The sequence below is a fragment of the Fomitopsis serialis genome, assembly GCF_022376445.1.
Source record: "Fomitopsis serialis strain Sig1Antser10 chromosome Unknown B0H18scaffold_394, whole genome shotgun sequence".
Taxonomy (NCBI): domain Eukaryota; kingdom Fungi; phylum Basidiomycota; class Agaricomycetes; order Polyporales; family Fomitopsidaceae; genus Fomitopsis; species Fomitopsis serialis.
Genome location: NW_025955354.1, coordinates 8,671 through 22,997, shown reverse-complemented (window position 1 = coordinate 22,997; position 14,327 = coordinate 8,671). Strand labels below are relative to the sequence as shown.

The window sequence follows — 14,327 nt, the reverse complement described above, 5'->3', positions numbered from 1 at the left end:
GGCGGCGTGGAGAAGGCATGGCTACAAGCACGGCGACCTTCACCGCGCGGACCGGTGGAGATGGAATCTCTGGCACCGTAGAAGAGTGATTGAATGTTCCGGCGGCCGCAGCGGCTTGTACCTCCCGCATCCGGCGTAGCGTACGATAGGCGATGAATAGCGACACGAAGGGGACGAATTCCAATATTCGCAGCCCCGTCGGGACCTCCGGGAAGTGAATCTGCGGTATTGGCGATGTTGACGGCTCCGACGGGTCACATTTCTCCTCGCGGACATATGAGACGGAGAGTGGCTTCGAGGACAGTACGGTCAGTATTCACAAGACCGACTTGGCAGCGAGCGCGCACCGATGCTCACCAGAAATTCGCAGAACTTGCCCATGGCTTCGTGGCATGTCCGCGGAACGATGTCCCACAGCTCTGGCGTCGGAGGTAGAGCGCTGCACCGGCCCGTCGCGTGCCCTATTGTGCGCCGCAGCTCGATCGACAGCCGACGCGTCCCAAAGCCGCACCCGACGATGAAGAGGAACACGGCGATGAATGTCATGAGAAAGCTGAACGGTAGCTGGCCGCTCGGGGGCTGCGAGGCGCCGCCGATATTGCCCGTCTGCGTTGCGGATGACGCGCTGGAGGACGCCGTGGTGGACATGGTGATCGTCAGTTCGTGTCAATGTCTGAACGGGCACACGGAGCATAAGTACGAGGGTGTTTCAGGGGCACAGAGTCATAGACAGGAGATCAATGACTCGAACGTGGTGGTTAGGAGCCAAGGCGTGTCTGGCGACGAGAACACCATCATGGAACCTTGCGTTCTCGGAGAACCGTGAAACGACACGCGCCCGTGTGCGGAGCTACAGGAAGCCCAGGATCGCTGACGAATAGGCCATCGTGACTCCGTAGCGCCCGACCATGGGCGTACTGGAGGGCGCCTGTAGATCCGTGGTCGAGAATCGCCAAGACGCTCAGCGTCCAGGAATAACTCGCAGGCGCAAGTCTAAATGCAAGCGCCCCGCAGGCCTACGTACACCAGACGTACACCCAGACTAACTGCATGCGCATTTCCGACGTCGTAGGAGCTAGAGTTGAGGTCAGTCTGGAGAGAGACATCTTCTAGCATAGTTGGAACGCACCTAGCTACTACGCGAGACTAGCCTGATGACGATCGCACTGGGAATATGGCGAATAGGACGACAAAATCTGCGAATGTGCGCAATGCTGACATGTGCACCAGGCTCGTGCTGTGATCCGTGTTGCACTGCGTTTGACTGTTGCAGTACTTACCCTAATAGAGTACCCTCAGTACATCTCGATCACTAAGTTAGCAGCTTGAGTCACCGGCGACCCTCGGCGACCTGAGCTTGGAAAGGGCGCTTCAGCCACCCCTTAGTCAGCCCGTCTGAAAAGCACAAGAAACAACGAATATACGAGGCACAGTGCCTGTGGACAGAGTATTCACCCATTCGGGAGGGTCACAACAAGCCCGAGCAGGGCGGGTTATGACAGAGATGCTACAGTATTAGTAAGGCTGTACAATGAAGGCCAAGCAGGAACCCCTCTGCACGCACGACGCACTGGCCAAGTTACGGACGCCACGCAGCTTGACATCGACCCGGTGAGACCCAAGGAAAGATAAACGAAACGATTCTGTGCAAGGGCATTAGCATTATTCATGAGGAAGAAGAGGAGATCGTACATTGGTCCGAGCGTTCTGGAGCTAATCGGGCCCGCTCAACACCATACGTGGCAGTGTCCCGGCAAGACGATGGGCTCCCGGGTTGGCCCAGTACATCTTGAATGTTCGCGCGGCGGGACCGTCAAGCCCAGAAGAGGCGCAGGATGCATGCCATGCCTTTCGCGCCCAAGCCTTCGCGTTACCAAAGTCTGAGACCTATGACGCATACACGTATGAACGAGACGGGATGGTGCAACAGACCTGACGTCATACTTACCAGGACGCATAGCTGGAAGGCATCGAAGCAAAACGTTGCTTCGTACAGCGCAAGCCTCTCTCTTGAAGAAGCCGGAGCGCCATTTGCCTACACGAACCGGCATATAATGAGCCAACATCCAAGTCGCGCATGGTGATGAGCTGACCTTCCGTATGCCCAGTGTAGGCTCCTTCAAGCACATGCTGACCTCGTCATACAGTCGCCGTACAGTCGCCCTCCGCTGATCGCTCTGCGCGAGCTCCTCGCCCAGCAACGCGCAAACCGCGCATGCGCATTGGAACCCAAAGTAGTCTGCCAAGTGCGCATTGCGTTCTTCCCGTGTCCCGAGCACATCCACGTAGTTCATGCAGAGCTCCTCGCCCGCCTGCACGGGATGCAGGGTGCGGAAGACAAGCGCTTGTTGGCCGGAGTCCCATATGCGTCCGACGTTGGGCGTGCACGAGTGGTTGATACGCGAGGCGGTGAGGAAGATGCCGCGTCGTTGCTTCGAAGGGGCCGTCTGCGGGGAGTCGTCACACGCAAAAGAGTTGGTCTGGAAGATCGCGAGCGCAGGGAGGACCTTCCCGCCGCTCTTGTACGCGTTGGATAGCGTGAAGTACTCGCGCTGCTCGTCGCGCGTGCAGCCCGCGAGGGCAGATAGGACGTTCGAGTTCGTGCATCCCGGGTCCTGCGTGAACAACGGGCGCTCTTCGAGGAAGACAGTGCCTCTCGGAAGGGGCTGAATGGCGACGAGCCCCTTGTCTTTGTCCTGGACCCCGCTGACGTAGTAGACAGGGACTTTGGGCGTCTCGAGCTCTGCGCCGGGGCTGGAAGGGGGAGGGTGACTGCGCCTGGATGGCAGGGCCGACGCATTCGTGTCCATGACGAGGCGAGCGCCACTCGCGGGGCGCTGCACGTTCGCTGGGCGGTGCACGCTGATTGTGCGCGACATTCTACTCCACGACCGCTAACGGAGTAATTCTCTTCGCCTGAGTCTGTGCGCAGGACGAGAGGTAAGGGTGCTGATCGAGACGAAGAGGAGAAAAACGCACGGCAAGCGGAGAGGAGGCAGAGAGAGCGGAGGGCGGAAAGTTGCGGAGAGCATTGGAGTAAGGGTGTTGCTCTGTAGGGACTGGGAGGAAGTCATCATCGTTGTTGAGACAGGCTGCACTCTTGCGCGTGCCTGATAAGACCAGGTGCTTTGGCAACTCTGACGCCGTAGCCATCTGCATGCTAAAATCCGCCGAAAAGGTGATCACATCGCTCTTTGCGTCTTGTTCGTTCCTGTGTTCTATGCAATGCGATGCATCAGGTAGCAATTGTCTGCCATTTGCCCTCCCGCGTGATACCCATCCAAAGGCTCGATGAGAAAAACGCTGGTGTCGACGCCGGCGCTCTGGCCAGGTCCTTGTCCAGCCGAACGACGTCAGATAACACGGAGGACTGAGTCCGGTTCATTCTGTGAATTCGGCTCCAGCAACGGGGATGAAAGGGCGCCCTCCTTCGCGGGGCCGAACACCGTCAAATCAGCACCGTGCGTCACGTCTAGAACCTGGTCCTATACAGTCAATTCAAGGGCCGACACTATGATATGAAGAGTCAATGAACAACGTGCATCATCGACGATAAGGTCACTGACCTACCACTTGAAGACGGGGAGTGCTTCCCTCAAATTGAATCTCCGGAGAAGCTGCATGAATGCATGTGTGTCGTTCTCGTTGTACACGCTGGGCTTGGCCAGCAGCACTCACCCGGTGCCTGCTGCCTCCATCTCGCACGACAACGCGTCGGTCGTGTTTTGCAACGGGCGCTCGATCGCGCCCTCCGATTGGCCGATCGCGCGCGGCGGCTGCGTCACTCGCCCCTCCTTGGACGCTGATTGGCTGGAGGGTCGAAAAAAGTTGCCTTCTTTCGATCGTCCGTCTCTCTTTCTTTATGCACGACCATACGTCCGCCTCCCCGCGGGGACACTCGGGTGGGCAAAACGACTCCCTGTCCTCAGTATACACGGCGCACAGGGCACGCACCTCTACCGACTCGACACGCAGTCCATGTCGACGCAATACCGTGACGCGCCCCATGGCCTGGCCACGTTCGCGCGATCTGCCAGTTGACAACGCGGCAGACGACTTCTCGTCAGCAACACGTCTTTCAAGTCTCGTGTACCGACTCACCTCGTCACTTCTAGCGCGTACCGCGCTACTCATATCCCATCTCTCCGCCCACGAACCTCCCGCCGTCCCGGTCGTCTCCGTCCGTCATGCACACGCACACAGCAGCCGCCCACTTGATAACGCGGCAGACGAGTCTTCGTCAGCCACGCGTTGCTGCCAGCACGTCAATTCAGCAGCTGATGAGGAACACAACTACAGTTCAACGTGAGTAACGTAATGCGTAAATCTGAAATGCTCTGTACTCACCCGGACAGCAGTACCTCCTCTCCAGTGCCCTGCTCGTCGTCAGCTACCCGGCTACCTCGAGCCTCGCCGTCCTACTCATCGAAACGCGCCCCCAGCGGTGGGATCATCCACAGCGCCCGGTTCGTCATCAAACCCCCGAGCTACCACCCGTCTTCCCTCCCGCTCGCCGGAGTGCGACGCGTCGTCTCTCCGCAGTGACAGCCCACCACGCTACTCCGCTCCCACGACCCCGCTCACCGGAATTCGATATCTCGTGTCTTCGTCGAACCGGGCCCGCTGGAGATGACAGACGCGCGGAGTCGGTCTTGATGGCAGTCAGGGAAGGTGGTATTCAGCTGGATCTACTCGTGAACAACACGGGGATTGCGAGAGGAGAATACGCGCCGCCTGAGGTTGCCGTTAGCGAGTTGGCAGAGGGCCTGTTCAAGCCGAGCGACGACGACTGACGAGACGAGATGGCCGTGAACACTGGAGACGGCTGCGCGTGGACACAGGTCAGTTGTCGGAGGTCGATTGGCCGGACGACGATGTGTCGTGTCTTCGAAGGTCGCAGTGCAGTGCATGGGACACTAGGGCTGCAGACGGCAGTATCCCGGCGACGACGTGCTCGCCACGACGAGACGCGTCATGTGCGGCAGACGTTGCCTTGCTGAGCACGGTTCGGCCACGCCAGGACCGTCAGCCTCGGTTCGCCGGACGGCCATACGTCGTGTCGACATCGACCGGGTGGCGGCGAGCGATGATGGTTCGGGAAACCCATGGTGAAGACAGCATCGAAGGCAGCTGTGAGAACGTTCATGTCATGGCGCGATGCTAGCACAAAGGTAGGTCGACTGACTGCGATCGTTTGCAGTTGTGACACAGCGCGTCGCTGCACGGCCCCAGGGCGCTGGCACCAGACTCGACCCTTGTGCGGACCCGCAACGGTGCCCGCCTTGACGTGAGCGACAGGCGAACACGAGACGTCGGTAGGCGGCAACGGGACCGGCGAACAGGGGCGCGCTGGGCCTGGTTCGCCGGACGACGATATGTCGTGTGTTCGAAGCTAGGGGCTGCCAGTTGGGCCAGAGGATTCCAAGGAGACGCGGGGAAGGCGGCATGCAGGAGATCCACAAAGGACCAGTGCCGACGTGTCGTCGATGCAGCACCAGCAGGGGGGACGCCACAACCAATTCACCGGGTGACGATATGTCGTGTCATCGGCATCTGGACGGCGGATTTGGCGACGGGCTGCCGACGGCACGTCCGAGAGGGTACTAGGGGACGGAACAGTCACGCCTCGGACGGCGGGCATGACACGGTGCAGCCGTGCATAATGCGTGGTGCGCCAGGAGGGTTCCGCAACGGAGCAGCGGCATGTGCGTCAAGGCGAGGGTCCTCGTGCACAGACAAGGTAGGTTGACTGACCAAGTTCCTTCTGACGCCATTCGGTATGCAACGACACGTCTGGCGGACGACCGCAGACGTTGCCCCCCTCATACGCGACCAGCCAGGTGCGTTGCGTGTGAGCGATGTTACTGAGGCGGGAGGACACAATGGATGAGTGCTTGCGTGACGGGCGCGGAGGTGTGTGACCGGGATGAGGAAGAGAGCCGGCGGGCGCGGGTGTAGACCTGCAGACAGGCCATCTCTGTAGGGGATGGGTGTCCGCCTACGCCCGCGCGCAGACAATCTTGTCGGCTTCCGGGACCGCCGTGCGGCACACGTGCAGACCGGGCGGGCGCGTACGACAGCTGCCAACGGTGGAGGCTTGAGACTATTAGGACGGTAGTATGCATGGGTTTGCTGTCATGCCCCGGCAGCTGGACGACGAAGAGCCTCTACGTCATTCCGTCGGTCGGGATGGGTCATAGAGTTAACTTGTCGGCGGTGGGCCTTGTACGTAGCCTAGTAGTTTCTAGCTGTCCTGTCCGGACAAGAGGTAAGTACAGGGTCGGTGGCGAAAGCTCGATGGGCGACATACCGTGAGCCTCGCCCGCTGCTGTCTAATGAGGAACACATTGCGTGCGTGGATATGTGGGCTTGCTCTGGGTGATTGCTTTCAAACCAGCATGTTCGTGAGTGTGGCTCGAGGACGAGGGTGGCCGGGAAACCTCACCTGGTCCGTTATCATCACGATGATATACGTAAGCTATGGAGTATATCAGCCATGGTACTTACCGTGACCTGGCATAGCTTCTGCTCCGTGAGGGGAGGACTGACTTAGCCCTGTATATATACTGGAATTAGCCACTGAACTCCGCAGGTGGGCTTGCTTTGGCCTCGTCCGGCTGCCCATTGTTCACCCAATTTAGACAGTGGCGGTCAAGACCACCTTGAGTGTGGGCGGCTGATGGCGGCTAAGTAGCCACTGCCAAGTGTTTCAGACCCTGTATGGTATGATTCTTAGCTCACTCAGGCTTGTTACTGCAGTATATCCTCACTCTCAAATCAATTCTGTACTGCTCAGTTAGGCGTCAGGGATCCTCAATAGCTCAGTAACTCAAATGTTCAAGCTGTCAGTACAGACAATAAAGGGAAATATTTGCGAGATCATGACCTGATTGTCTGCTTCAGGACAATGCTGCTCTGGAAGCTGATGTCGTCAATCAAATTTATCCCTTGATGATCGGTGATACTCCCGAGCGCCAGCCTCACATTGCAGGGACATTTGTCTGCCCAAGGCTGCCAGCCAATTCTGAATTGTCCAGTATTGGCTGGTACCCTTGAGCAGATCATGTCCTAGGATACCTTTCTCAAGAACCTAGATATTCTATTCTGTAGCTACTGCTATGTACATGTTAGGTGATTGATTTCTGCGGCTGCTAATCCCATGCATGGAATCAGACTTCGTGGAAGTAGTGTGGCTTCCGGCGAGGCCTGAGTCCGGCGAGCGCGCGTGTCGCTTTGGCGCGGCGGGCCAAGCTCTCCACGATCATATACCGGCTTTGGCCTGAAATGGAATCCGGTCAGAACACCACGTCATCATTCCATTCGGCGGGCCCGTGCACGTACCTCGCCGCCCAAGCAAAGGCTCACGGTACCTCGTACTACTGAAGTGCTCCTTGGCTGGCGAACAGGAGCAACTTGCATCCCGACACTGCGGTTACATGTCTGCAAGTCCAGGAAACACGTGAGCAGTACCTGCGAGAAAGCCGTCCAAAGACGTCTGGACGAGCCATGTAGTACATCGCCAGTGGTGGGGAGACAATGCGCGAGAGAAGTCGCGCGCCGTCCAGAACGGCGCGAGATCGCTCGATCTGATCTCAGAACACGAGGCTCTCAACCACTCTGCACGAGCGCTTATTCCCTTCCTCTGTGCGCAATCATCCTCTCTGCTGCTCCTGGCGTCGTGCCTACCTCTCCCGCCTGGCTACCCTCAACGTCGGACTCTGGATGTTGGTATAAATTATTAGTGGTGCATACAATGCATCATATGCGACCGACGCTCACCCACAAGATGCGAATACATTCGGCTTTAATTCAGAAGGTACTCCCAGTACGAACAGCCTGCCCACGTCTTCGCTCGCGTGAGACTTCCGGACGGCGCCTAACGGAGCGCTCATACGTGATGCATCAATCAGAACGTGCGCGTTGCCTTCCGACGACTGGAAACTCGCTAGGGAGGAGGAAATAGCGGGTGCACTAGTCCGGAGTTTGCAAGCGACGCCAGGGAACGGCGGGTACCGCGTAAGAGAGACCGCTTTGGGGTTGCACCGAGGAATGGTACGACTCCCACGCAGCATGCTGACGACGCACAGACCACCCCGTGGAAGGTACGAGCTATAAAAGCCGGTCCTGCTCGCCCTGGGCCATTCGTCCTCTGCCCGCCTTTTACCTTCGTACCATCCATCTTCTGTACTTCATCTGCTTACATCCTATTGTACTCCGCCCTTTAACTTCCGCCAGCTTCATTACTCCGCGTTTTCGTCTCGACGGCCGAAGTGAATTGAGCAATGTTCACGCACACCAGCATGACTCGTACTTCAAGTGCTGCACCGCCGGTATGTTCAGTCACACAACTTCTAGTTACGACTTCGGTATTGAACCATCTACAACAGTACTTATCTGGTACAAGAGGTGAGGTATTCGATTTCATCCCATTCGCATTGTTCTGACCAGTACTACACTGATCTAGCTATTGACTCCCCGGGCTGAGACAGCGCCGAGTCGAGAACTGGTTCTATCTGAGAATTTGACCACGTGTAGCGTGCTACGGGTAAGCCTGCCGTTCATTGCTTATCAAGTACACTAGTACTCATGTCGGCCGTTGTCCGTGTCAGAGCGGCCTGTACGAGTCTCCCGATGCATGACGCCGGAGCATCGAATCTCGCACTGGAGCGATGAACGGCCGTTGCCTCCCGTCTCCATTGAACCTGGGGAACGGGTAACTGCGTCTGCGATGCTCATCCAGGGCCGGGACATTCCGACGCAGGAGTCTGGCATGGTCGAAGGTGACCCATCGATCTTATTCACAGATTCATGCCATGCCTTGCCAGTCGCAAATGTGACTCACAGAACAAACTCGGTATGCACGGTACCCGTTTTTCGCATGCTTATTCTTAGCTCGTCCGTCACTGGCAGATTCGACTCACGTCGCGTCCGGTGCGGCTGCCAGTGACTTGTTTAACAGTACATACTCTGGGCTGCCCGCTCAGGCCCGGATGGGCCCGTCGTCTCGTCTCGTCTCGTCAGGTTTGCGTGGCTCGTGCAAGGGCCCAGAGCCGTGTTTCCGGCGTGCCGATTACGCAGAGAACACCTGCAGAGGCCTGCTAGTCTTCGCTGCCGGTGCACCACTTTGGTTGCAAGCTACGGCCGTGACGTCTCGGGCCGGTATCTCCAGAACGCAGTACTCGCGCGCGTGCTCCAGGATAGTTCCGCTTCGAGTCGTCTGCGTGCCTCGTTTAATTTCGTAGGCATGGCCACGGCGTGGTCGACGCCACATAGTCGCGAGATGTTGGTTCGGGTAGTCTGAGTGGCTAGGCACTGAGGGGCTGCATGTCAAGCCGTCTGAGAATAGTCCATGCTTCGAGTTATGACCTGGCATGCCCCGCCAATCGCGGAAGTTGCTTGTTGGCGGAACTAGACTGAGTCAGTTTCGTCAACCTGCGAGATGGCATCGCGCGGTGGACATTAATTCGCCACTTCCCAGTTGTGGCACCCAGTCCAGGGGGCTGCGTTGGCTCTACGTTGGCAACGCATTCGCCGCGGCTCCATTTGTACCTACATACATTGTGGTGCTTACCGTGGGTTGTCGGCACAAGTCACAAGGTACGGTATGTACCAATACACCGCCGGGGCGATGTTCAATACCAACAATGCCAGACCTCGTCGTTGCATTGTGTGTTGTCTGTAAGTGCGTAACACTGCGTATACATTGATCTAATGGCGTGTTCTGCCTACAGCTCCCCCCTTCTCTTCTGCCGGACGACCACACAGGGCGAACAACCTATGGCGCTATCTTTTCCCGAGCCGACCGTCACACGACTTACGCCGACAGGCCACTCACTGGATGTATCTTCAGTTGATGTCCCCCCCATCTCAGCCTCACATCAAACACTTTCGTTTCGTCATATCTGATTATGTATCTCATTGTGTGCCTTTCCTCGAATGGTGAGCCATCCTCTTCGCGTCGCAAATGGCTGTGTACTTAACTTTCTCCTGTCCTACATCGCCGCGATTCGCTTCAACTTGTCCGGCGACTGCTTGTCATAGGCGCAGTGATGCGGGAGTGTTGGACTGACTGACAGCGTGATAGACGAGTAGGGTTGCCAGCGGGCTATGACGGGGGTGTCTTTACCTTCGCCTCCCATTATCTGTTTACTGCCAGGTATGCTTTCATTGTCCCCGTCGTCTGTCCGCACCGCCGATGCGTCATTTTCAGTCCTAACACATTCGGATAGGCCCCGTCTGTCGTGTACCGCGCTGTATTCGAACGGGGCCCTGGTCACGAGTCGTTGCGTTCGTCTTCCCGGTCATACACGCAAGGTACGTGCGTTCATGTCTCGGCGCGTGTTTTTGCCTGCTGCTGACTTGCACCCCGAGGCGGGCACGCTCAGGTCATCTGGTACGTCGTCGGCACAACCGACGCGAGACACTCTATGTAGTAGAATCAGTATGTGTCTGTTTCTCGGTACACAACCCTAGCTGACCATACGCACCTTGTAGTATCTACCTGTGCTCATCAAGAAGTGACGGTAATCGTGCACCCTGGCTCCGTCTCACGCCTGAGGCAGTGGGTCTGCGCGCTCGAGTTGCTGTTAGCGATCCGGCGCAAATTGCCTGTCAGCGTCCAAGCAGTAGCTGCAGCGTACGTACCCGCTTGTCTTTGCTGTCATAACACTCGCTGACATCCACTCTATTCGTGTCGCGTTGCACTCCACGCTGTGTACCTCGCCAGCCGCAATGCACACGAGGCAGCAACACGGCCGTGCAGTCGTTTGCCGCAATTGGTTGCCCGTGGTGTTGAGGACGCCTGCGGCGGCCTGCCGGTGTTCTTGCGTCGATGCCGGATTCCGAGGCGTGTCGTACGAAGGCCCCTCAACCAGTATGCACGCGAACGGGGCCCTGTCGATCAAGCCTGGGCCCAACTTCGTGTACAGGAACTCGGGAAGGCTGTACACAGCGGGACGGACATGCGGGAGAGTCTGGATCGGCGTGATGGTGGACACCGGAGCATCCCGAGCCGAGACGGGCTTGACGAATGCGAGACTTGTGGACGCTGGTCAGTCGAGTCGAGCACACTGGCGGTAAGAGCAGAGAGGGCTCGGTGGATGAGTGAGCAGAAACCGGCCCAACAGTCGCAACGTGACAGAGACGACCGCGACGTGGCCGACAGCAAGGGCGAGGCGGGAGAGACGGGTGTGCAGCAAACAAGAAAGAAGGCGAGAAAATAACAGACGAAGAAGGCAGTGAGCGCGTGCGGCGGCGAAGCCCGCTGGGTGCAAGACAGCGAGTGAGAGCCAGCCAACGCCCGGGACAGCCACCGTCGGGAATCTTCCAACCGCGACCAACCGAACGTGGTCGCGTACCTCCCACCCCACTTGAACCCACTCAGCCCACCATGCTGTCCTCAATAGCTGACGAGCATGTGCGTTTCGCAAGGGCAAGTGAAGCCTTGTCATCGGCCTTTCACTCGCTGACATCCGCATCGCGCGACCGCCCGCCATCCACCTTTCTCGACCCGCCCAACGCAGCTCATCCGCTACCCAGCTGCGCCGCTCCCTGCAGGCACCGCCGCTGGGTCCACCGAGAGTCGAGCCATGCGATACACGCCCACGTCACCGTGACCACCCGGAACGAGGTCCTGAGTGCCATGCACCTCCGTCGCGTACGGTGCCGTCCGCCGCCGCCAGACACCGACGAGTCCGTCGATTTCGACGTACCGGAGTCCTTCATCGACATGGCATACTGCCAATGTCCGACCGCTTACACCACCGTACGGGACAGGGCGGGTACATCGTGAACGTTTGAACCCTGGACTCAAGCCTCGATCCGGTAGGACCCGTGCGTTATGTCGACACTGTTCAGTACTGTACGACCCGACAACCGAGCGACAGTGGCGGCGGTGGAACGTGTGTGTCTGCTGGATGTCGACGCGATGGGCCGGGTGGGGCGATGGGCACACTGCGATGAGGTCTGGTAAGTCAATGTATTTCGGGTGATGTGCCACTACTACACCGTCCAGGGGCTGTCATGATAGGTGGGTGGACGGTCAGCGTGAAGCCTTGGAGGCTCCACTCGCGTGTATCCCATGTCTTGCGAGGCGGACGCGATGATATGCGCAGCCGAGATGACGGTCGACAGGGCTGCGGACTAGACCGCGCCCAGCTGAACGCGGTAGCAACAGGGCAATGCCTTGTGGACTTGAACAGTTGTAGACTCATTCTGTACGAAACTCACGGCTATCATTGCCTGAACAGGTGAGTACTCGATCATGTATTGCGGTATGTGATGCTAACGGCGAACTAGGCGTAAACGATGAGAGGCAGATACGTACAGTACGGTACGAGGAACAGTGGCCTTCATTGCTGAAAACCAGTCGGATGATTGTGTAGGACGACCCATGCGACGTAAGTCCCCCACCGCCCGGTCACTGTTCTTCGTCGCAATACGCATCGTCGGACGGGTCGTCAAAACGTCCAGGTGCAAAGGCAAGTCTCACATTGTACGGTCGTGACGGTCTGGAGCTGACGTCGTGTTTGTACAGGTCAATATGAACCGAGACTCGGCACGTCTGTGTTTCGTACAGGGAGCCAGAAACTCGCGCATCTCTGCATGCCGCCAAGGACGTGCGCTCCTGAGCATAACTCGCGGGAGCCGAGTGGTGAAGACGAGCAGTTGGGAAGCGGTCGAGGTAGCGTGTCAGTACTTGCAGTACAGCCAGGGCATGTAGAGCAATCTCAATTGATGCGATTGGCGCACCTCGTAACCGTACTTCCGGATGCACCAGGTGATCGCCGGTAGCACTTCTGCCCGTGCGGTGCGGCGTCTCAGCCCGGTGGACAGCGAACACATAGGGTGTTCACCATTTGCTGGTATGTATCCTTCACCAGCGAGTTGCGTCGCTCCTGGCGGGCTTCGAGGACGAGCGAGTGCTTCGTTCACTACATCGCGGCCGTGTTCACGACCTTCTCGACACTAGCCAAGTTACGGACACCACGCAGCTTGACATCGACCCGGTGAGACCCAAGGAAAGATAAACGAAACGATTCTGTGCAAGGGCATTAGCATTATTCATGAGGAAGAAGAGGAGATCGTACATTGGTCCGAGCGTTCTGGAGCTAATCGGGCCCGCTCAACACCATACGTGGCAGTGTCCCGGCAAGACGATGGGCTCCCGGGTTGGCCCAGTACATCTTGAATGTTCGCGCGGCGGGACCGTCAAGCCCAGAAGAGGCGCAGGATGCATGCCATGCCTTTCGCGCCCAAGCCTTCGCGTTACCAAAGTCTGAGACCTATGACGCATACACGTATGAACGAGACGGGATGGTGCAACAGACCTGACGTCATACTTACCAGGACGCATAGCTGGAAGGCATCGAAGCAAAACGTTGCTTCGTACAGCGCAAGCCTCTCTTCTTGAAGAAGCCGGAGCGCCAATTTTGCCTACACGAACCGGCATATAATGAGCCAACATCCAAGTCGCGCATGGTGATGAGCTGACCTTCCGTATGCCCAGTGTAGGCTCCTTCAAGCACATGCTGACCTCGTCATACAGTCGCCGTACAGTCGCCCTCCGCTGATCGCTCTGCGCGAGCTCCTCGCCCAGCAACGCGCAAACCGCGCATGCGCATTGGAACCCAAAGTAGTCTGCCAAGTGCGCATTGCGTTCTTCCCGTGTCCCGAGCACATCCACGTAGTTCATGCAGAGCTCCTCGCCCGCCTGCACGGGATGCAGGGTGCGGAAGACAAGCGCTTGTTGGCCGGAGTCCCATATGCGTCCGACGTTGGGCGTGCACGAGTGGTTGATACGCGAGGCGGTGAGGAAGATGCCGCGTCGTTGCTTCGAAGGGGCCGTCTGCGGGGAGTCGTCACACGCAAAAGAGTTGGTCTGGAAGATCGCGAGCGCAGGGAGGACCTTCCCGCCGCTCTTGTACGCGTTGGATAGCGTGAAGTACTCGCGCTGCTCGTCGCGCGTGCAGCCCGCGAGGGCAGATAGGACGTTCGAGTTCGTGCATCCCGGGTCCTGCGTGAACAACGGGCGCTCTTCGAGGAAGACAGTGCCTCTCGGAAGGGGCTGAATGGCGACGAGCCCCTTGTCTTTGTCCTGGACCCCGCTGACATAGTAGACAGGGACTTTGGGCGTCTCGAGCTCTGCGCCGGGGCTGGAAGGGGGAGGGTGACTGCGCCTGGATGGCAGGGCCGACGCATTCGTGTCCATGACGAGGCGAGCGCCACTCGCGGGGCGCTGCACGTTCGCTGGGCGGTGCACGCTGATTGTGCGCGACATTCTACTCCACGACCGCTAACGGAGTAATTCTCTTCGCCTGAGTCTGTGC

The 14,327-nt window shown here is 58.2% G+C and overlaps 3 protein-coding genes across 3 annotated transcripts; 2 read left to right on the top strand and 1 right to left on the bottom strand.

Annotated features, from left to right (window-relative positions):
• Window positions 1–1,713: 1,713 nt before the first annotated feature.
• B0H18DRAFT_1129420 (uncharacterized protein) lies at window positions 1,714–2,810 on the bottom strand (the record flags this gene model as incomplete). Its single annotated transcript, XM_048035412.1, has 3 exons — window positions 1,714–1,887; window positions 1,949–2,035; window positions 2,094–2,810. The coding sequence occupies 3 exons, from the start codon at window positions 2,808–2,810 to the stop codon at window positions 1,714–1,716; spliced, it is 978 nt and encodes a 325-aa protein (XP_047884694.1).
• A 524-nt stretch (window positions 2,811–3,334) lies between these two features.
• On the top strand, window positions 3,335–4,617 carry B0H18DRAFT_405517 (uncharacterized protein). Its single transcript, XM_048037945.1, has 3 exons — window positions 3,335–3,470; window positions 3,588–4,305; window positions 4,359–4,617. The coding sequence occupies exons 2-3, from the start codon at window positions 3,626–3,628 to the stop codon at window positions 4,543–4,545; spliced, it is 867 nt and encodes a 288-aa protein (XP_047884693.1). The 5' UTR covers window positions 3,335–3,470; window positions 3,588–3,625; the 3' UTR covers window positions 4,546–4,617.
• Window positions 4,618–10,007: 5,390 nt separating this feature from the next.
• On the top strand, window positions 10,008–11,426 carry B0H18DRAFT_405418 (uncharacterized protein). Its single transcript, XM_048037944.1, has 4 exons — window positions 10,008–10,314; window positions 10,372–10,441; window positions 10,495–10,636; window positions 10,727–11,426. Exons 1-4 carry the CDS (start codon window positions 10,108–10,110, stop codon window positions 11,220–11,222), a joined length of 915 nt encoding a protein of 304 aa, XP_047884692.1. The 5' UTR covers window positions 10,008–10,107; the 3' UTR covers window positions 11,223–11,426.
• Window positions 11,427–14,327: the final 2,901 nt, after the last annotated feature.